A 24070-nucleotide genomic window follows, 5' to 3' on the forward strand; every position below is an offset into this window, starting at 1 on the left:
AGAGAGCCCAGACACCACAACAAAGGCATTCCAATGTGTCCTTTCTACCATATAGGAGTCCCAGAGGCGTATCTACAATAAGGCGAAGGGCAGGCGTCTGTCCGCCTGTCCAAATCCATTTCTGGCCTGGCCAAAATCCATACAATGACAAAAAAGAGGACAGAAACAAGACCTGAGAACTATTAGTGGACCTAGTGCCTAGGCGTCAGACAGCACCACCCTCTGTTGTTGTAGAATAAATACTGTATGGATGTAACCCATAGAGTATTAAAAGGATAGAGACTGATCTGGCGCGAAGCTCCCCCCCCCCCCCCCTATTCATGTCAGTGGAAGTTGACTGGTCAAATGCGGAAGTGCAACCGAGCGCTCAATGTTAAAGCCCAGCTGCACGGGGTTTCCCAGTCATGAATCCACGGGTCCGCTTGTAGTCCCTCCTCTTACCACTAGGGCCCAGTGCTTCAACGTTGGAGCGCCTCACTGGCCCCTTGATGTAACCCCTGTGGTTGCCTACAGTATAGGCAAGCATACCACTATATATATTGTTATTGCACTCCAGTGCTTAAATCGCTGAAAACGTTTAAATCATTTAAAAACGTTTAAATCGTGCAATAACGCTCTATTCTCCCCTCCGATTGGCCAGCGATTCGGAACTCGTCCCAAGGCATTTGTGCGCTTCATGTGCCCTCATCCGATTGGACAGTATGCGGTGACATACCCAACTCAGCTCTTCCAATTGAGCAATTATGTTCCTAATCGAGATTGGCAACCACACTCGCAATTCCGCAGGATTGCATCTTTCTAGTTATCACTGATACTGTGGGCTGTTATTATGATTTTTTTGTTTTGTTTTACATGTGAGCTGTAACTAAGTTTTATTATTGTTTTTATTGAGAGAATTATTTAAGCTGTTCCAGGAATTTGGTCTTATGCCACTTTCCTCTTAAATATTATTATATTATTTGAAGAAATGCTAACTATTTATTGTATAGTAACTTCACAGACATTCTATTTTTATGTTCAGTAGCACTGGCTTACTTGAATCAGCTTGTGTAAATTGCAGGGGCGATTCATACTCCTATTTTAGAGCAGAATAAGACTTTTGAAATAGACTTTTATTCGGCTCTAAAATAGGAGTATGAATCGCGCCTTACACCAGTATTATTGTATAGTACTCTGTACTTTGTATAGACGTGGACAGAGTTTCAGGTTTCACCCAATACATTCCACGTACATACCTTCATCCCATGCTGTAGGAGTCATCTGATGTTCTGCGATTTGCAATCTTGGAACCCATTGGCAAAAAAGAGATAGAACAGCGCCCTCTGCTGTTTTTTTCCCTTTGACTTCGCCTCGGGCAGAATCCCAAGGGGCCAGTGAGGCTATTCAACGTTGAAGCCAAGGGGGCAGGCAGACTTTCCAACGTTGAAGCTCTGGGTCCTAGTGGTAGGAGGAGGGACTACAGGCGGACCCGTGGATTCATGACCGGGAAACCCCGTGCAGCTGGGCTTTAACGTTGAGCTCAGGACCTCAAAGTTGAGGTCCGGGGAGGGACTTCCGGCAGTCTTCCGGGTGCTTCAAAACGCCACTGAGCAACTTCCACTGACATGAATAGCTGGGGGGCGGAGCTTCGCGCCAGTTCAGTCTCTATTATATATATACTCTATGGTTGAAGCTCTGGGCCCTAGTGGTAGGAGGAGGGACTACAGGCGGACCCGTGGATTCATGACCGGGAAACCCCGTGCAGCTGGGCTTTAACATTGAGCGCTCGGTTGCACTTCCGCATTTGACCACCAAAATTTGGTGGTCAAATGCGGAAGTAGACGTTCTGAGACGGTACTTCCGGCAGTCTTCCGGGTGCTTCAAAACGCCACTGAGCAACTTCCACTGACATGAATAGCTGGGGGGGCGGAGCTTCGCGCCAGTTCAGTCTCTATCCTTTTATATACTCTATGGGCAGAATGTGGATAACAGGATGTTGGTCCGCCCTCCTCTTCCGATGGGGCGTTTGTCATCCCAAATATTCAGAATGCTCCTGCCGACAGATTGCAGCTCGGAATCTGTTCTTGAGAGATTATGTTATATGTAACTGGAACTGACATGGCGTCAGTATTGCTCAAATATGGTTGAAATCCTACTGTAAATCCACATGGCAGATCGCCATGTTGTTGTGTTTTTCCCCACCTTCCAGGAAGCCATTGGTTTTCACTCATCTCAGTACGGTAGGAATCAGCAGAGATTGTAAACTTGCTTGAGATGATCAGTAATCCAACACAGTGAACTTTGTCATCTTTTTTTGCTTTTTAGCATTCCATTATTGGGGTGATGATTTAAAACCACCATCATAGTAGTCAAGCTTGACCTTAAGGCCCTTATATGATTACAGCTATTGATTGAGGTATTAAGGTACACTTTTATTTTGTTTATAGATTTTGATTGTATTCTTGAAATATCTAAATGGACAATGTGCTCTTTTAATTGTTATTTCACCATATCTCAAAATAGAGCCAGTTTTGCTCTAATATTTACAAACAACACACATTTAATACAATCCTTTATGGATTTTAAGTAGCCTACAAAAACAAATGTTTGGTCTGTTAAAAAAGATACTTTAAGGTGTAAAAATCACACCCGTGTGAAGTGAGGGGCGCTCTTATCATCTTACAGCATAATGATGTAAAACCAACATTGAGACAAAACAAACATTAAATTATCTTTATTGTCAATGGCGTTTTTAAAACAAACATTTAACCTGTACACCCGTGTGAAGTGAGGGGCATTCTTATGGACGTCATTTTCAATACATATTGAATTTGAATATTACTCATTTGCTGCACCATCTCTACCATCCGCACATACAGTACTCTATCTATGCTAGTGGAAAGACGTGTGTCCAGACAGTGATACACACACACACACACGCGCAAACGTGCACAGACTGCACACACATTTAACATCTATTTGTGTTTACATTTTACAACACAAATGCACAAACTTTGGATTCAATCACGACACAGGAAGCATTGTCTCCTACTACTATATTGGCTACTGCCAATTGTCACAGACACTGCATTTAGCCGATGCCATATAGCTCTTGGCTTGGGCATTCCTGCAATCTGCAGGCCTCTCACAACTAATTCATGGACATTACCAGACAGGCTTACAAATATGAACACAAGCCGAGCTTACATTTGTAACCATGCAAGCTGTATAATTGCATCCTTAACCCTATAGAACACCTTCACTAAATCCAGGTATTTTTTCATTCCATTGTGGGTGTAATGGAATTTTTCTCTCACTATCACTAAACACGGGGTGAAATTCACCCGAGCGCCTGCCTGCCTGCCTGCCTGCCTGCCTGCCTGCCTGCCTGCCTGCCTGCCTGTAGAAAAACAAAGACAGGGATGTTGGCAGGAAAACAAATTCTATGTCACTGAGCATCGTGAAGGTACTGGAAGACGTGCCTCATTATGAAAATTACACAAATATATTAATCGTCCAGGTATAAATCACCCGTGTTCTAGGGTTAACCCATTTAGGCCTGACGTAAAAAATAAAAATAAAATAAAAAGTCTTCTGAAAGATTATAATATTCAAAGATTTGTGCCCCATTTTCACGATTTTTCAAAAATAGCAGACCTACAAGCTCGTAGCGCGCCACTCGGTGGCGCGCTATGAGCTTGTAGATCTGCTATTTTTCAATAGCTAAAGCATAACATAATGCTTGAAACACCAAAAGGGGTTCCCGCCCAAAATGGGTTTTAAGATGTTGGTACTTATAGCACCTTGGTATAAGGAATGCCTTACAGACGCTCAGTGACATAGAATGTAGGTTTGGAGGGACCCCCTGGGGACCCCCACATGGTAACTCTGTCATTTCTCAACCGTTTCGGACATGGGGCGGCTGTTGGGTGGCGGTGTCACTGTTGCTGACTGCGCAACAGTGACACTTGGTGGACAACACATGCTATTGCGCCTGGTAGTCTGTACTGCACTGTTACACTAGAACTCAGCTTCCCATCATGCACCTGTGCACAGTGTGGAGCTCAACAGCGCCGCTTTGTCACCTGTTGGTACCATAAACATCCAGAGATAGGGACAGACATTGCTGGTCATTTGAGTGACTGCACTGCTCAAAAGTCACATTGTAAGTAAAGTAAAGTAAGTTTACGCCAAATTCTGCTACTTCCGTTTATAGACGATGAACCGGCGAGGTCTTGGTCTGCAGCGTGATAGCGACTATACCACTTATATTGTGTCACTGTTCAGCACTTTGTAACCTTGTTTCGAAAGGTGCTTTATAAATAAAATGTACTTACTTACGTACTTACCAGTATCAGGTCTTGATACTTGGAACAGAGAGTGCGCGTGAAAATACTTGGAACTAAGAGAGTGCGCGTGAAAATACTTGGAACTGCCTGTTTTGCCTGGTGGGTGGTGAACTGAAGCACCCACAGCTGTTGTTGTATGTGATAAAGGAGGGGTGATATTGTGATGTCACTATATCACTGTCATTTCGTTTGGGCCTTCTGACTCAAAGGCTTTCAGCTTTCAGAAAGAAAACAGAATACACAGGGAAGACATTTCAATATTCTAAGCACACCTAAGTATGTGTCTATGGAGTAATGTTAACTCCATAGCACATACACAACAGAAAAAGTACAACAATCACAGCACTCCATCTTTAAAATAGTACAAATGTCCCGGCTGCCCTCTGGCCAGGGATTCTTTCTTGTTACCAGCATTTTTTATCTAATTGCGAACGCAGTGAGCACTAACTATGAGACCTAGCAGAACATGTCTGTGTGTGTGTCTGTCTGTCTGTCTGTGTGTCACGCTGTAACACCACCCGCCCGCCACCAGAGGGCGCAGCTGTATCACACACAAAAAACACCACAACACAAAAACACACACACACACTAAAAAAAAACTTTAAAAAAAAACTTAACTTAAAAGAAAATCTTAAAAAAAACCTTAAACTACGTAATTTATTCTAATTGTTGTCATTGCAATTTACGAGCTGCGTTCGCTTCCCGCGTTCGCGTGTCTTACTTGTTTAGTATGAACTATGAAGCATCCTAAATGCCTGGTTGGACCACAAATAAAGTTGCTAGTTTTGTTCATAATTTGTATTAAACCTGCACCAAGCTAACCCTTCAATGCTTGACTTTTTAAAGGGAACATATATAGGGCTGAGGGCAGACCACAGACGGACCAGAGGGGGGGTTATATCCCCACAGGCCTGGCATTCAATTTCTGGCATTCTCTGCTGGAATCATTACCTCCATAACCTAATTATGGATAAGCGGATGGATGGATGGATGGATGGATAATAAGGGACTTTTTCGGCCCCACCCCTCACCCATTTGTTTATATTGTGTTAAAACCCATTTTGACCTGAGATCAGATTCTAAAAATGTCTTCTAAATCCTGACAAAATCCTGAAAAAGCTATGTTTCTATGTCAGTCGTTCTTTGATTTTTCAAAAATAGCAGACCTACAAGCTCGTAGCGCGGCACTCGGTGCCGCGCTATGAGCTTGTAGATCTGCTATTTTTCAATTTTGGTGTTAGCATAACATAATGCTAACACCAAAAGGGGTTCCCGCCCAAAATGGGTTAAGGATCCAAGATGGCCCCAGCACCAGGAGGGGGGTGGGGCGGATGTGAGTGGGTAGGGTCGACACATGCCCTCACTGGGCTGCGTTCACACATTCAGGACACCTGTCTTGTGTTTGTCTTGTGTCTGTTTAATGGCCGCTCCAATGCATTTCCAATGGAAGCCCATATGGTTTGACCAAACATTTTTGTTTGATGGGGGGGAGGGGAGGGGGGCAGAACACATCCATCAAAGCTGTGTTATTCAGACCCCCTCCTGGTGCTGCAGCCATCTTGGAAACTAAACACAATATAAACAAATGGGAGAGGGGTGGGGCCGAGAAGGGCCCTAGAAGATAGATAGAGATATGGATGGAGTGACAGAGGGGAGAGAGAAATTATGCTAGAGATAGGGATGGATGGTTAACTAGCTCAGTGATGTAAATAGGTTTTCAATGTAATGAGTCCCGGGATGCAGGGATGGTCTTTTATATGAGTCCCAGGGACATTTTATGAGTCCCACTTCAACGACGTTAGGAGTCATATAATGCTGCAATTTTTTACAAATTGCAGCATTTAACTCTCATTTTATTTTATATGGTCTTAATGAGGTTATATGCATGTAGAAAACAGAAGAATAAATGATTATTATAACTAAAGCTAGCAAAATAAACTAGAATAAAAAACAGTACAGTAGTGCATCCCGTGGATGCAGAGGTCGTTGTTTTATTGCGTCCCTTAACTATAAACTGCATTTTGGGATGCAAAATGCACCCTATTTTAATCTCTGCTAGCTGGTTGGTTGGTTGGTTGGTTGGTTTGGTTCATGGTTGACTAATTAATGTATAAATCAGTATAGGAATTACTGTGGCAGACAGTAATTGCTTATTGTTGAAGTCATAATATTAACAGAACCGAACCGAGAACACATGAGGAAGTGTTTCATTTCAACTACTTTCTGTTTTGTTCCAAGGGGAAGTGAAATTGTGTGAATAGCCCCCTGGTCATACGGTGGCTCAGTTATCAGTGACTGTTTCATCAGTATAGCCTATGTTTCTCAATCTGACCTTCTACAGACTCTACAAACCCAACGTTACCTTCTACAGACTCCATATGGATTATTTCTGAGAGACAGAAAATATATTGTGCATAGCAGAGGTGGGTGTATAGTAAGTTAACTAACTTAAATAACATTTTGAATGAAATGCAAGTGTGAGTATAGTTTTCGACATAAATTATATTTTTCTTTTAGTATATTTAGAAACATAGATTTTGTTTTACTTTTAATTCTTTAAGTTACATTTGGGCTAAATGTAAAGGAGGAAAAGCAAATTTACCCATTGTTTGTTTATGTTCTGTTTATTTCATTCTCTCTGCAGAGACTTCAGCCAAAGAGGCTGACTGGTATTGTCATTGGCTCTTATTATTTGTATTGGACAAACATTTTTACGTTTTATATATTATACAAGTCAATTATGGTCTGATTATTTTAAATAATAATCTGATTGAGATCTTATGAAGAATCTTTTCACTAGATTTCACGGAATCAAGTAATTATTTGGATGATTTACTGTGGCGACTGTGGCTCAAGAGGTAGAGCAGGTCGTCCAATGATCCATGGGTCGGCGGTTCGAATCCCGGCTCCTCCTGTCTACATGTCGAAGTGTCCTTGGGCAAGACACTGAAACCCAAATTGCTCCCGATGTGCTGGTTGGTACCTTGCATGGCTTCCGCCGCAATCGGTGTATGAATGTCTGTGTGAATGGGTGAATGTAATGCACAATCTATGTAAAGCGCCTTGGATAAAGGCGCTATATAAATGCACCATTTACCATTTACTGTACAGCTTTTTTCCATCTACACAAAATCTCTTTGCCTAAAATACCCGATCCACAAGCTCGCATCGTGTTGCAACACCTTGTGAGCTTGTAGATCTGCTATTTTTGACCAAGCGATTCCGTGTAGACTGAAGGCGGTACAATTGTAACTCAAGTTTGTTTTACTAACTAAAGGGTTGGTAAAAGATGGAGTGCTGCAGTGATGTTTGTACTTTTTCTGTTTTGTATACATGTCAGGTGTGGTTGACATATTCAAATGTGTTTAAGTGTGTTTAAGTGGTGCAACCACTTCCTTAAGTGACTGTGTGTGGGTGTGTGGGTGTGTGGGTGCGTCTGAGCACGAAAACAGCATGGTCATTTCCCAACCGTTTCGGACGCGGGGCGGCTCGCCGGAATCGGGCCGGCACCCTGGGTGCGTTCCTGTGGGTCTGGAACCCACAGGAAGGGCAAACTAATATCGTTTATGCCGTTTTGCCGTAACCTCGCGGCAGACTGTCCAGCATGTATCGTCCACCTCGGAGGAAAGTCTGGTGCGGCCGGCAGTGTCGGTATAGGCCAATCAGAGGCAGGCGGGGGCAGGTTACCATGTCTATGCTCGGACGTAGAAAAGATTCACGCATTGAAATACCACCACTTTTAGTGACATCATAACCCTAATCCCTCCCTCATTATCATACAACCTACAGCATGGGCGAGGCACCCATTCTGGGCGGGAACCCCTTTTGGTGTTTTAACTAAGCATTATGTTATACTTTTAGCTATTGAAAAATAGCAGATCTACAAGCTCATAGCGCGCCACCGAGTGGCGCGCTACGAGCTTGTAGGTCTGCTATTTTTGAAAAATCGTGAATGTGGCGCAAGTCTCTTTCAGAGCCAATGTTTTTAACTCAAATTTTGGTTCTGGGGGGGGGGGGGGGGGGGGTCCCTGGAACAACATATTTTCAGATGGGGGTCGGTGGCCAATTACATATAATTTCCTTGACATGAAATAGTTTGAGAACGAGAAACAGGTTTTTCAGAAAACTGTCATTTTGTAGAATCGACAGGTCTAAAGTTCTGACCTTCATTTTCAGAGATGGGGTTCGGGGAGGTTCTCTGGTGTCCTCAAGCACATGCAGCCCTTCTGCGGCTCCAAGACTCTGAGCTCCACCTGATGGAGGCCATGAAGAAATGGATGACGCAACGGGCCAAGAGCGAGCGGGAGTTCTCTGCACAGCTTCACCAGATGTCTGTCGTGGTGGACAGGCTTCAGTCTGGAGGAGGAATGGATTACATCAGCCTGCTCAACAAGGTGATGCCTAGACTGGGGTAGAATCACTGCATACATTTTGGGGCTAGAATCATGAACAATGGCCACTGAGGCTTCGTACACACATAAAGAACAACTGTGCTGTGCTCTGCCTGTGTTTCATGGCCGCCCCAATGCTTTTCCAATGGAAGTCACGTGGTTTGACCAAACACTTGTGTTTGATTGCCCCCCCTCCCCCCATCACACACAACTGTTTGGTCAAACCACGTGACTTCCATTGGAAAAGCATTGAGGCGGCCATGAAACACGGACAGCACAGAGCATGTTCGTCTGATATGTGTGTACGAAGCCTAAGGCACAGCAGGGACGTGCAGAGAGTGTTAGAGGGGCAGGGGCTGAAATCCCGTCGTAAGAGGGCATTTTTGGACAGAAAATAGTGAAAATAGCAGATCTACAAGCTCTCAACACGTCGCGTTGAGAGCTTGTAGATCAGCTATTTTCGGGGCGCAACACAGCACTCTTTAGCTAGTGGAGATGCGGTGTGTAACGACATGGATTTCGAAACAAATTTGTTCAACGCAAAATACTGTGTTCAAGTTCAGGAGACTTGGGGGGAAAACAGGCTTTTCTCCTGAATGCTGCCTTCCGGTATGGCATGGAAAGGAGAGGAGGGCATTTGCATTTCTTCCACTATAGTAAATGCTGCATCCGTGGTCTGGAGAGGGCAGTTGTTTTACAGACGGGTAAAAGGGCAGGGGCTGAAGCCCCCTTTGATGTCTATGTGTGCACGTCCCTGAGCCACAGCAATATTTGGGTATATGTCACTGCAGAAAATGTACACAGTAACGTGTCCTTATTTTGGACATGTCATTCATTACAGAAATGACATACATCATCAAGGAAGAGGAAGAACATCCGCACACCAGTTTGTAGAGCTCCGAGACTTACTTTATTTTAAGGCAACAAATTTGTGAAAATGGCTCATACATTTTAGTCAGCTCCCTCTACGGGGTGCATACTTAGTTTAGACTAGTCATTGGTTATATGGGTTAAGGTTAGGTTTAGGTGTGCTGCCCCGTGGGAGGTTATAGGTTTAGGGTGAGGGTTTGAGATAGGTTGTAGTTGTAGGACTAATGACTGGTCTAACCAATGACTAGTCTAAACCAAAAACGGTCTAAACTAAGTACTGCACCCGTTCTTTCTGCTTTTTAGCACCATCCATATTTGTTTTTTTGTAATTATTTTTCATTCATTCTTTCTCCCGTTAGTCATGGGCTGTGCTGTACTGTCAGACGGACAACCTGAGCCGCGTGATGCGTAAGCGGTCAGAGGACCTGCTGGACGGTCCCGTGAGCAAGCTGACGCTCCTCATCAGAGACAAGCAGCAACTCCGCAAGACCTACGCCGAGCGATGGAGTCTACTCCACCAGGAACTCAATAAGGTGAGACCTTATTGTCTCCACCAGGCCGAAGGCATGGGGAGAGAGTATGTTTTGCACTCCGTCCGTGTGTGTGTGTGTGTGTCCGTCCTTCCGTCCGTCTGTGTACAGCTAATCTCCGGCACCGTTAACCCGGTCGATGCCAAACTTTGCACACACACTCCCTGGATGCCAACGATGAACCTCTGCCCCACATTTTCCAGAACGGCCTGTTATAGCGCCACCATGAGGCAGCTTTTCACATTTTTTACCTAAAACTGCACCGATCTGCGTGAAACGTTGCATGCACACTCCCTAGAGGCCAAGGACAAACCTTTGACCTGCATTTTCCGCATCTGCCTTTATAGCGCCACCAGGAGGCCGACTTTTGCAAAACACATTTTTTGATATTAGGCTACTCCTCCAGATTCTGTCCAAAAATCTCACAAATCGTTACACACTATCTCTATGGTCATGTGCTCAAGTCGGATCTGTCCGATATTTCATATTCCATCCTAATTGGCTATAATTGGCTTTCACAGTTTGCAAGATTGCCCCGTTTTGAACAAAAGCCTCAAATCATGAACGCAGCATGCAATTTACGTGAAATCTTTCACACATTTTCTTACTAGGCTGAGGAATATATCCCACCCTTTTCACATTGGCCTGTTATAGCGCCACCAACAGGTTGATTTTTGCAAAACACATTTTTGGAACTAAATGCCTCAAATCATCCAATTGCCATCAAAGGCGTATGAAGAATTGGCACCCTTTTCACATTGGCCTATTATAGCGCCACCAGGAGGCCACAACCTGACCTGCCCTGGTGGAGACCTGTGCCCCGAGGGGCACTTTTTCTAGTTTGTCTTGTTTTTCCTTGACGAGACGCACATAATTCACTTTATTGTGACGCACTGATCGACTTTATATGACTGTATATAGGTTTTTGTTTATTATTGTTTGCACTGTTTATTATTATTATTATTTTTTATCTATCTATCTATCTATCTATCTATCTATCTATCTATCTATCTATCTATCTATCTATCTAAGGTGTGATAAACCCACTCACACATGCGAATACTGAACCAACTTTGTCTGTCCACGTGACCAAAACGTTCTAAATTTACAAAATGGAGAAATGGCGAATAGTGAAAGCTTAGCTCACAATATTACATATTCTTATATTGAAAAGGTTTTGGTCAATGGGCCTTCAATAGCCATAAGGCTGTGTGTGTGTGTGTGTGTGTGTGTGTGTGCGTGCGTGCGTGCGTGCGTGCGTGCGTGCGTGCGTGCGTGCGTGCGTGCGTGCGTGCGTGTTTTATACTGGTACATAAATTATCATTTTCACTCCAGACTTTTCCTCTTTGTATGAACCTTCTGGCTAACCCTTTTTGACACACAGGGCAGAACTGCAATATCAGCTATATTAATACAGAGCAGTCACATCAAATGAAAATTAATGGACCAGAAACCCAGTTTGGTGACAAAACATATTTTGATTAACAGTCCATTAGGCTACTGTAGTTTCCCTCACAATGTTCCTTTTATTACCCAATTTTAGCAGCCACGCAAATTATGTTTATTTCAGCAATCCATATTGGTTCATAATAGCAATTTGTAGACATTTAGTTGATTTGCTAGGCCTTTCTTGCTGCAGTGTACAGATGAAGGGCTGACGCCAATGCTTTGATGTAGTATCGTTTTCAAAACGTGTGCTGAGAGACAAGTCTAGGTAATTTTTGGGGATATACCGTAGTCCAAATCTCATATTGATGTAACCTTTTAACCGATTCAGGCCTGACGTCGAAATTAAAAAAAAATCTTCTAAATCCTCCAGTTTTCTGAAATAAATATTTTCACGATTTTTAAAAAATAGCAGATCTACAAGCTCGTAGCGCGCCACTCGGTGGCGCGCTATGAGCTTGTAGATCTGCTATTTTTCAATAGCTAAATTATAACATAATGTTTAAAACACCAAAAGAGGTTCCCTCCCAAAATGGGTTAAATAAAAAAAAACACTATTAGTCGTGAGTGTCTGCCCCAGACACACTGAAACACTATTTTAGTCGTGAGCGTCTGCCCCAGACACACTGAAACACTATTTTAGTCGTGAGCGTCTGCCCCAGACACACTGAAACACTATTTTAGTCGTGAGCGTCTGCCCCAGACACACTGAAACACTATTTTAGTCATTCGTTTTGGAGCTGTACTGTAATTTTTGGGAATGGTACGGACAGAAAACTGAGCTATCCGAGGTGTCGCCAAAAGACTATTAAAAAATCACACCTGTGTGAAGTAAGTGGTGCAACGCCGTGTGGGGGTCCACGGGGGGGGGGGGAGTTCCAGACCCACAGGAACGCACCCAGGGTGCCGGCCCGATTCCGGCAAGCCGGCCCGCGTCCGAAACGGTTGACAAATGACAGAGTTACCGTGTGGGGGTCCCTGTACTGTACTGTACTGTACTGTACTGTACTGTACTGTACTGTACTGTACTGTACTGTACTGTACTGTACTGTACTGTACTGTACTGTACTGGCACACCTGAAATCATCATATATACAGTTAATATGTGCATATACATATTATGTATTACTCAAGTCATGACACGTTGTAGACTGCAATGGCTATTTCTTTTACAAAATAACACCTGCAGTGTGGGGTAAAGTAAGCCTTGCTGAGCCAGGAGGCCATATGGAGCCTCTCTCCTGTTTCTGTAGTGTGAGGCAGCTTGATGTACATAGATAGATAGAGTTTTTATTAAAGTGTCCTACATCATAAGATGCCCAGTCCGCACGGGCTTACAAGACACTCACAAAATGTGCATACACAATGATAACACCATAAACAAAATACATAGACATTTACCTATTATGTACAAGGACAGTCTCAGGGCGGACACTCTAACCACAGGGCCACTGAGCGGGTGTCTGTGTGGAGTGCCTTCATGACATTTTGAACATTACATTAGTAATATGCCTTGGGTTCCCGTACGGGAACCCCTTTTGGTGTTTTAACCATTATTTTAAACTTTATCTATTGAAAAATAGCAGATCTACAAGCTTGTAGCACGGCACTCGGTGCCGCGCTACGAGCTTGTATAGGTCTGCTATTTTCGAAACATGTGGCGCAGATCTTTGAATATATATATATATATATATATATATATATATATATATATATATATATATATATATATTTATTTCTGGGGGGTCCTTTACATGAACATGTTTGAGAACCACCGACATAGAAACATGAGGTTTTGTCAGAAAACTGGCAGGATTTAGAAGACATTTGTAGAATCGTTCTCAGGTCTAAATGGATAAAACGACTACTTCCCTTTGTGCTGTGCTGCATGCACTTTTTTTTCCTTTCTTTTATTTTTTATTTTTATTTTTTACATTTAATCATAATTTATTATTGAATTTGTAGTAGGCATAAAGTTATTCTTTCATTTTGATATTGCAAAACAATGTTGCCTTATACACCAGATAAAAATAAGAATCAAATGTAATGAAGGGAAATAGAAGAATGTATGATAAGACATCTTTGTTTGTTTTCACCACCAATGCTGCTGGCTTACTGGTACAGTATACTTGATATTGCTTTGAGAAATTAGCAAACAATAAAATGTAATATTGAAAGACCAGAAAAAAATCACAAATACTTAAAGTTTGCTTTATTAAAGCAAACATATTTTGCGGCTCCGGATAGAATTGTAATACGTTTTTGGGCCAAAAATGGCTCTTCTGATAATAAAGGTTGCCTATACCCCTGCTCTAGGTCATCCACACAGAGCTGGAGCGGTCAAGAAGTAGCTACAGACAAGCTGCGAGGGACGCAGCACTGGCCCAGAAGAAGTACCAGGACGCTAGTAAAGGTGCAGAACCCACTCTCACTTCACTCAAAAAGGGCTTTAGAGGCAGCAAATTTCTATTTTAGTTTTAGTCATAGTCTCGTGGATAGTTTTCATTTAGTTTTAGTCACATTTTAGTCACACGGAATGTTTTAGTGTTAGTCTAGTTTTAGTCGACTAAATGTCATAAGATTTTAGTCCACTTAAATCTACAGTTGATTTAGTCGACTAAAATGTATTTCGGCGGGCCTTGATGCCGTCATAATGGCTGATTTTACAATAGCAGATCTACAAGCTCACAACGCGTCGCAGCTTGTAGATCTGCTATTTTCAGCATGCAACCAAGTGTAAAATGACTTATACTGGATCAATTGTCCACTGTAGTCCATTCCTAACGTTTTAGTCTAGTTTTTATTTGTTGACGAAATTGGCAATATATTTAGTCTCAGTTTTAGTCATCATGGCTTAGTTTTTATTTAGTTTCCATTTAGTTTACGTCAGTGAAAAAAGGTAGTCGACGAACATTTTTCGTCATAGTTTTAGTCGACGAAAACAAAACTGCAAAACAGCCTGTGTTCTCCGAGCCTCTCCTCTCATTCTGACACACAGAGCCATCCACTCTATAATAACTATGGCTGTGCATGTCTCCCACACACAGGCCCTAAGTACGTACTACAGTAAGTACTGTATACTTATACTACTGTACTCGTCCTACAAAAAAAGGAAATAAATAAATAATTATAATAATAAAATCTGTAAATGTTTGAAAACTTTAACAAAAAAATAAATTAAAAAGAGTTTCTGAAATCAAAATTCTGAAACATTCATATTGTATGTTTCAGAAAATATTTATTTTTCTCTTTTTTTTCCTTCTTTTTTTTACAATGTTGCTTGTTAGGAAAGCTCACAAGCTTTTGAGAATGTATATCGAAATAGGCTTTAGCGGTTAATTCATTATATATTTTTTGGGTCCCAGGGAGACAGCAAATTTTGGGTCTCGACCTGAAAAGGTTTGGGAACTCCTGTTCTATATAATGTGTGCGTGTGCGTGTGCGTGTGCGTGTGCGTGCGTGCGTGCGTGTACAGACAAGGAACGCGACAAGGCAAAAGAACGCCATGTCAAGGCTATGCTGAGACACCATGAGTTGCACAACGACTATGTCCTGTCTGTGAAAGCAGCCCAAGTATATCACCAGCAGCATTACAGTAAGATCCAGCCGGCCCTGCTTGATGCACTGCAGAGCCTACAGCAGGAGATGGTGCTCATACTGTAAGTGTGTGTGTGTGTGTGTGTGTGTGTGTGTGTGTGTGTGTGTGTGTGTGTGTGTGTGTGTGTGTGTGTGTGTGTGTGTGTGTGTGTGTGTGTGTGTGTGTGTGTGTGTGTGTGTGTGTGTGCACGTGCGTGTGAATTATTCCTGATAAGAAAACATTTCATTTATATTACATTTTGCAAAGTGCATATTTTATTATTACTTTTATGTATTTTATTATTATTATTACTAGGGCGGTGCCCGTTGCGCGCTGGCCTTCTTGGAACGACGCAAGTTGGAAACGGATGCCCCACACCAGTTATTATGTCTGTGTCCCTTTTATGCCCATATATGGAGTTCTTTGTCAGGCATGCCCTTAATATGGAGTCTATGCCGATGTCAGAATGATGTCAGAGCAGGCCAGCTCCATATATGGAGATATAGGGGTTGATCAGGTCCAGATCCCTGGGAAGAGGCCTTTTGGGGCGGTTCTGGACAACCGTGCGTCTGACCGACTCGACACTGCGTGTACGTCTGTGCCCCCTAGATCTCCATATATGGAGCTGGCCTGCTCTGGCATCACAATGACGTTCTGACATCACAATGATGCACGACCTCTCCCTTTATTATTAGCTAATTGATCACACCTGATCACCCCCCAACGCCGGGCACTGTTCTAGTTATATTAATGTATTATCTTTATTGTATTAATCTTATGAGATGCTATCCACATAACCTCTGACCCAGGAGGGAGATCTTGCAGGAGTATTTTGACATATCCAGTCTTGTCCACCATGAAGTGGAGCGCATCCACAAGGAGATGTTCTCGGCTCTGAAATCAATAGACCCTGAAAAGGAATATGAAAACTTCATCCAACAGAACAGGTACTGTATAGGCCTAAACGCCGTCTTCTCTTAAACCACCATGAAGCCATGAAGACCCACATTTCAAGAGGATCATAATGTTAACAACTGCGTGCGTGCGTGCGTGCGTGCGTGCGTGCGTGCGTGCGTGCGTGCGTGCGTGCGTGCGCGCGCACACCTACCTAGGTCATACATTTAATATAGCAGGGGAATGGAAAGAACAGGTTGCCTACATTGCATCACAACTGTTGTTGTTGTTGTTGTTGTTGATGAGGACAGTAGAGAAGTGACCATTTTGGAAGTGGTACAGTATTTGACCACAGTCTGGAAGAGGCATTCCTTACCACGCGGTGCTTAAGTACCAACGTCTTGGATGCTATTATACAGCTTGGTTACAAATGTGAACTGCTTGTGTTCATATTTGGAAGCCTCGGTTATTATGTCCATAAATCAGTTTTGAGAAGCCTGCAGATTGCAGGAATGCCCAAGCCAAGAGCTAGGCTAATTGGGAGCTGGCAAAATGTCTGTGAGAATTGGCATTCACCACCACCACGACCATATATGGAGGAGGTGAAGCTTCCTGTATACCCGTGATCTGTATCCTGAAATACTTGTTGTTGAGTTTCCCAAGATTGTGCATCTACAAAATGTTTGTGTTCCAGAATTTCTTGTTAAATGTGAACGCAAATAAAGATGTTAACCCATTTTGGGGGCGGGAACCCCTTTTGGTGTTTTAAACATTATGTTATAATTTAGCTATTGAAAAATAGTCGGCTATTGAAAAATAGCAGATCTACAAGCTCGTAGCGCGCTACGAGCTTGTAGGTCTGCTATTTTTGAAAAATCGTGAAAATATTTATTTCAGGAAAGCGGAGGATTTAGAAGATTTTTTTTTTAAATTTGAGGTCATGCCTAAATGGGTTAACATCTCTATTTGTGTGTGTGTGTGTGTGTGTGTGCGTGTGTGTGTGTGTGTGTGTGTGTGTGTGTGTGTGTGTGTGTGTGTGTGTGTGTGTGTGTGTGTGTGTGTGTGTGTGTGTGTGTGTGTGTGTGTGTGTGTGTGTGTGTGTGTGTGTGTGTGTGCACCTGTCTTTGTCTATGGGTCTATAGATCTGCAGGTGACATCCCAGTCTGTGCACACTTTGACTGTGCTCTTCTAGAGGACATCGCTGCTCAACTGAAGCCCGGAGAGATTCAACTGAACGACCTCACGTTGGAGGCACTCACACACAGGTGAGTACAGAGCATATACAGCCTTGCCTTTAAGCCCTGTTCATACTTCACTCGAAGTCGTCGTGCTCTGAAAATAGCCGACCCGCGAGCTCACAATGCGTCGCGGATGTGATGTGTTGCAAGCTTGTACTTTGTCTATTTTTGGCCTGTGATGTGTTACTTACAATGGAGCATAAATTAGGCATAATTGCATCTGTTTGGACGCACGCACGCACGCACGCACGCACGCACGCACGCACGCACGCACGCACACACACACACACACACACACAGTGCACTCTCTCTCTCTCTCTCCAACCCCTCAACATAACTCGCAGTGGCATATTGATTTCCACTGTTCCCACCCCTTGCTAACTCTTCTATCACTCAAGGCTTATCCTTGCCATCTTTTTTCCACCGGGTATATACGTCCCCAGCCTAGTTTAAACCTCATGCTTCTCCCTGTCATATTATTATCTCTATATGCTGCCCACGCCTGCCCTCGCCTATACCTCTTCTCTCTCTCTCTCTGCAGACTGACTGCGACAGAGGAGGAGCTGCTTCCTCTGGCTAGAGTCCTGGCTTCACAGCAGGATTCAGTCAACCACCTGGAGCTGCAACTGGAGGCAGAGAATGGGGGAATGAAGAAAGGACAGAGGTGAGGTAGCCATAGTTCCTGTGATGTTTCAGGGGCAGAGCTAGAGGTGAGGTATAACCAAGGGGCCAGTGAGGCTATTCAACGTTGAAGCTCTGGGCCCTAGTGGTAGGAGGAGGGACTACAGGCGGACCCGTGTATTCATGACCGGGAAACCCCGTGCAGCTGGGCTTTAACATTGAGCGCTCGGTTGCACTTCCGCATTTGACCACCAAAATTTGGTGGTCAAATGCGGAAGTAGACGTTCTGAGACGTTACTTCCGGCAGTCTTCCGGGTGCTTCAAAACGCCACTGAGCAACTTCCACTGACATGAATAGCTGGGGGGGGCGGAGCTTCGCGCCAGTTCAGTCTCTATCCTTTTATATACTCTATGGGTTTAACCCCAGACGGCACACAGGAACATCCTGGGTGTCCAGTGTAATGTGACCAGATTTGACTGAGAGCCTGCCATCGCGGAAATTCCAGCTTTTCCACCAGAGGAGAAAAACCTTTTTTCAAAATGAGTTTATAGCACAGGCAGACTCTTCACATACTAGAGCATGTCTGAAATAAGTGTCAGAGCTGAAATCGACATGTAAATATGAAATAAATGCTTAAACATGTTGCTGGGTCTAATGTCTTGTCCACTAGTCCCTTCCTAACATTTTTACTCTAGTTTTTATCTGTTGACGAAATTGTGAACATATTTAGTCTTAGTTTTAGTCATCATAGCTTAGTTTTAATTTAGTTTCCATGTAGTTTTCGTCGGTGAAAAAAGGTAGTCGGCGAACATTGGTTTTAGTCGACAGAAACAACACTAGGATTATTTGGAGTGCGTAAACCAGGCTGAAGTTCCTTCATGACGCTCGTGACAGACGAAGAAAAAAGAACAGTTAATGTTTTAACAAACGAGAATCATTTTCAAAGTTTCAACTTTGCCCAAATCCCATGCACACTGCAGGGTGTACCAGTTCAGCAAGCTGCATGCGCTGGAGGAGTGTCGGCACCAGGTCCTGCTGACCCTGGGCGCCAGAGCCAGGCTGGAGGCTCAGAGGCTGCTGATCACGGAGAGACTGGAGTGGCTGGGGTCCCGTGACCCCCCTTCTGCCTTGATGCCTGATGATGACAACAGCTCTGTAGTCTCCACCACCACTTCCAGGGTACATGTTCCAGTATAGGTGGAAAAAAGTACTCAATTGTTTTACTCAAGTAAAAGTACCAATACTGCAATTTACATATAAATACTTTGTTACAAGTAAAAGTACGAAATTGAAAATGTACTTGAGTAAAAGTATAAAGGTATCGGCATCAAAATGTACTTAAAGTAATAAAAGTAAACGTATTCATATTGCAGAATGTCCCATTTCACAAGTTCAAAATGTGTAGGAAATCTATTGAAAATAGCCGATCTACAAGCTGTATATGTGGCTCTTTATCTGGCTTTCTGGCATTTTCTTAGGCCTGACTCACACGGTCGCAACAGATTGATGTACTGTATGCTTGTTGTATACAAAGGGTGTGATACAGCTTGCCCCAATGCATTTCCAATGGGAGTCACATGGTTTGACACAACATTTGTGTTGTATGAGGGGGAGGGGCGCAGTCGAAACACAGCCGAAAGCCATACAACAGCTTGTAGTCCAAAATGTTGTATCAAACCATGTGACTTCCATTGGAAATGCATTGGGGCAGCCATGACACTTACAACATTATACAACAAGCATGCATCAATGTTTTAAAGGTCTGAGTGAGGCCTTAGCATGAACAGTCATGACCGCCGCCGTCATTATTGCCATGGAAACACTACTTTTGAAGAACAGTAATTTTTCGGGATGCAGCTACTGTACATATCGGTATCTCGGCCAATATTTGCCGTTATTGGCAAATAGATCGTATTTGTTTCCCTGGTACAAAAGAGGGAAATGAAAACAACAGAAACTAAATAAACGTATCGGTATCAGTGTCGGCTATCAGCTAAATTGTTATTTGAAACATCGGCATTTCCATTTCGGTGCTGTGCATCCCCTTATTTATTTTCATTCTGGAAATAATAACAAAAAACATATATAATTGGTAACGCCTCACTAAACCTGTTCTTCACTTATCCTATAATCCCGCCAGTGGCACGTATGTCTTACAAACGTCCTACAGTATGTCACTCATATGTTGTCGTAACATGACAGGAATTAAAATCCCTGTTTTGATTTCACTGTCAAAAACAAGATCACTGATAAAATAGGCTACCAACAAAAGGGCAACAACACTCAAACAACAAACAGCTAATTAAAGAATCCTATTGCACACATCAACCATTAAGATTAGGTCTCAGTACTGGAAGTTCAGACTAATTAAATTGCAATGTATTGCATATCAACCTTGATTTTCCGATCACTGTTTTTGCTCTTATTGTGAATGCAGTGAGCACTAACTATGAGACCTAGCAGAACATGTCTGTCTGTCTGTGTGTGTGTGTGTGTGTGTGTGTGTGTGTGTGTCACGGTGTAACACCACCCGCCCGCCACCAGAGGGCGCAGCTGTATCACACACAAAAAACACACACACGCACACAAAACTTAACTTAAAAAAAACGTAACTTAAAAAAATACTTAACTTAAAGAAAAAACTTTAAAAAAAACTTAAAGAAAAAACTTTAAAAAAAACTTAAAGAAAACTTTAAAAAAAAACACACACACACACACATACACACACTAAAAAAACGTAACTTAAAAAAAACACTTAAAAAATCCTTAAAGTACGTAAAAAACTTAAAAAAACCTTAAAGTACGTAATTTATTCTAATTGTTGTTATTGCAATTTACGAGCTGCGTTCGCTTTCCGCGTTTGCGCATCTTACTTGTACTGACGACTGTGATGTTATGTTTTCAGGAGCCGGAGAGCAGTGGTTCCAATCACCTCACCAAGGACGGGATCATCAACCACCTGGGCAACGTGTTTAAAAGCAGATTCGCAGTCAGTAGTACAGTATAACTATAAATAAAGTTAGAGTCACTTACTGTACAGCACAGTCAGTAGTACAGTATAACTATGAATAAAGTTATAGTCACTTACTGTACAGCACGGTGTTGTTTTTGGCAGCACATTTCCGTTTTAGTTTAGTCATACATGGTCCTTGGAATGAAACTTCATTTCGTTTTAGTCATATTTTAGTCGTCTGAAATATTCTAGTGTTAGTCTAGTTTTAGTCGCCTAAATATCGTACTATTTTAGTCGCCTAAATCTACATTTGGTTTTTTTTTTTGGCTTTCGCCTTTATTTTATATTTTTTATGGAGGGACAGACAGTAGGCTGTCAGACTGAAGTGGAGATCCTTTGTTGCTGCCCTACATGCCAGCCGGCATAAAGGGCAGTACGTAAGTAAGACAGTAGGCTGACAGGAAATGGGGAGAGAGATGGGGGGAAGACATGCAGTAAAGGCCATCGGGATCGGGAGTCGAACCCGCGGCACACTGCCAGACTGGATTACCAGCCAAGGTGCCTGGACCGCTGAGCCACGGCCCAGGCCTTATTCAAGTCTTCTTGTGTGCAGGTGCCCCCAGAGGTGCCCCCAGCCCGCCTGGCCCTGGCGCCAGAGGTGCCCCCAGCCCGCCTGGCCCTGGCGCCAGAGGTGCCCCCAGCCCGCCTGGCCCTGCAGGCGCCAGAGGTGCCCCCAGCCCGCCTGGCCCTGGTGCCAGAGGTGGAGCGACCGCTGCAGCAGCAGGGCTGGTATCATGGCGCTATCCCCAGGCTAGAGGTGCAGGAGCTGCTGAAGAACGATGGAGACTTCCTGGTCAGAGAGAGCCAGGGGAAGCAAGAGTACGTCCTCTCTGTCTACGGGGACGGGGCCTGTCGACACTTCCGCATTCAGAGCGTTGGCGTAAGTTGCATGACTTGCATCCAACTGGTTCTCTCACTTTTTTTTATTTTTCAAGGAGCCCCATGGCCAGTGGCGTGCACAGACATTTAGAGGGGCAGGTGCTCAAGTGAAAAAAAGGGCACCGTGTGCAGCGCGTGGAACCGGACGGTTGGCTTAATAGTGTGAGATTTATAGATTTTGGGGCCTAAATAATTAGAAGCTTTTTTATCAAGAATTGATCAATGTCACCATGGTCCACATACTGTATCACTGTACAAAAAAAAAAGATTATTATTATTTATTTATTTTCAAAAGGGCACATTTGTCCAGAGGGAAAAGGGCAGGGGGGTGTTCTAGCACCCCCTAGTGTCTATCTGTGCACGCCACTGCCCATGGCAGGCCCCAGTCTGTTACAGAAGTTATACAGACCTATAATTAATAATCCATTTGGTTCCAATTCCTAACTATCATTTAGTCGGGACCCCACATTGAGAACCACTGAGGTAATCTAAAAGGTTGGTGGCCTAGTGTGCACCATATGAAAGAAAGTAAGGTCCACACACTGGACTGAGCTCCAAAAGCTTAAAGGGGCATTCCACTCATTTTCAACATTTTACCATGTCATTAACATACCTTAGAGCTGTTGTGTGGAAATAATAAAAAAGTCCCCCCATTATGTGTTTCCTAGTATGAAAAGTATGAAAATAATCATTAACATGGTGAAACACATCTTGATGACATCATCAAGATGTGTTTCACCATGTTAATGCTTTCTTTCAGACCTCCAGTTCTAGGAAACATAGAATGGGGGGACTTTTTATTATTTCCACACAACAGCTCTAATGTATATTAATGACATAGTAAAATGTTGAAAATGAGTGGAATGCCCCTTTAAGGTTTTATTTTCTCACCACAGGGACATGACGTTTCGAGCCTCACGGCTCTTCATCGGACAATGAACATCACAAACAAACAGACACAGCTGGTGCTCATAACACCGTCAATCAATATTTAAAGATGTAAACATAAAGATGTCCATCATAGTAAATATGAAGACAGACAGACCCAATATTCTTATAGAAAATACATCACAATAAAGAAAAAAAGGAATAATGAGTGAAACACCCATATTCTTTTTAAGATAAACCAATCAACTGGGACACAAGACATCAGGTTTACACCATCATAAACGTCAAGTGAAACAGATGAAAAAACACTCATAAAAGAGTTGTGCTACTAAACTGATTTTAGAGGCGCCTCTGCTACTCTAAACAAGGTGAAAAAAGGATTTTGGAGACATAAATCCCACAGCCAAAGACTCATCCGAATAGGATAAATGCATAAAGGCACAAGAAGTACACAACAGTACATAACCCTAAGGCATCTTAAACCCAAAGTGTGCACAGCACACAATCAGAGAAAACAAAAATAATACAAGAAAAGAAAAGAAAAGGTTAGGTTACTGACCCTAATATGCCACAAGGACTCTACAGAAAAGGCCATAAATCAAAGTCCTCATTAAGACCCTTGGGGGCTGAAGTGTAGATCCAAAAATCTTCTCGTGTGAGTAATAATTTGTTGATATCCCCACCACGTCTGGGCAGTTTAACCTGCTCTATACCCAGGTGTCTAAGAGTTGAAACATCGTGTGCTGCTCTGGTAAAGTGTACAGCTACTGGGCTCGTGGGATCATGATTACGGAGCTGTGCACCATATATACCTCATACAGTACTGGTACACGATTTTTGTTCCTACTTTAAAATGATGTTCAACTGATATTCCAGAGCGCCATCTACTCCCTGGAAAACTCCCCAATGAGTTTGTGGCTGTCTCAACTGGTCGAAATGGGCCGTGAAATAAAACAAAAAATCTTCAAAATTGGGTTATAATTCCATTACCCACGGCCACGACACGTTGCATCCCTCCCTGACAACTGGCAGCCGTCTCTGTCTCACTGATATCCCTTGTTCCTAACCCATTTTGGGCGGGAACCCCTTTTGGTGTTTTAAGCATTATGTCATACTTTAGCTATTGAAAAATAGCAGATCTACAAGCTCATAGCGCGCCACCGAGTGGCGCGCTACAAGCTTGTAGGTCTGCTATTTTTGAAAAATGACCGACGACATAGCTTTTTCAGAAAACTGTCAGGATGTAGAAGACATTTTTAGAATAATTCCACTTAGTAAAACCCCAATGATGTTCAATTTTTACCACAGTGTGTTTTGCTATTTCCAGCGGGCCAGCGGCTATAGGCCTACTGCACTGATCTCTATTAGCTCCAATCAAAGCCCAACAGGAGTGG

At 43.1% G+C, this 24070-nt stretch overlaps 1 protein-coding gene across 1 annotated transcript in view; it reads left to right on the forward strand.

The window, feature by feature from the left end:
- Positions 1-8506: 8506 nt before the first annotated feature.
- The window catches only part of fes (FES proto-oncogene, tyrosine kinase), a gene marked incomplete at both ends in the record, with an annotated part of 26711 nt that continues 11147 nt past the window's right edge, over positions 8507-24070 (forward strand). The window contains 10 exons of the mRNA XM_079497445.1: positions 8507-8722; positions 9949-10122; positions 13882-13978; positions 15041-15224; positions 15952-16089; positions 17179-17301; positions 17816-17938; positions 18877-19075; positions 20802-20885; positions 21463-21789. Coding sequence (XP_079353571.1) covers positions 8507-8722; positions 9949-10122; positions 13882-13978; positions 15041-15224; positions 15952-16089; positions 17179-17301; positions 17816-17938; positions 18877-19075; positions 20802-20885; positions 21463-21789 — 1665 coding nt within the window. The remainder of the gene's footprint in view (positions 8723-9948; positions 10123-13881; positions 13979-15040; positions 15225-15951; positions 16090-17178; positions 17302-17815; positions 17939-18876; positions 19076-20801; positions 20886-21462; positions 21790-24070) is intronic.

Source organism: Electrona antarctica (assembly GCF_951216825.1).
Source record: "Electrona antarctica genome assembly, chromosome: 3".
Classification (NCBI taxonomy): Eukaryota; Metazoa; Chordata; class Actinopteri; order Myctophiformes; family Myctophidae; genus Electrona; species Electrona antarctica.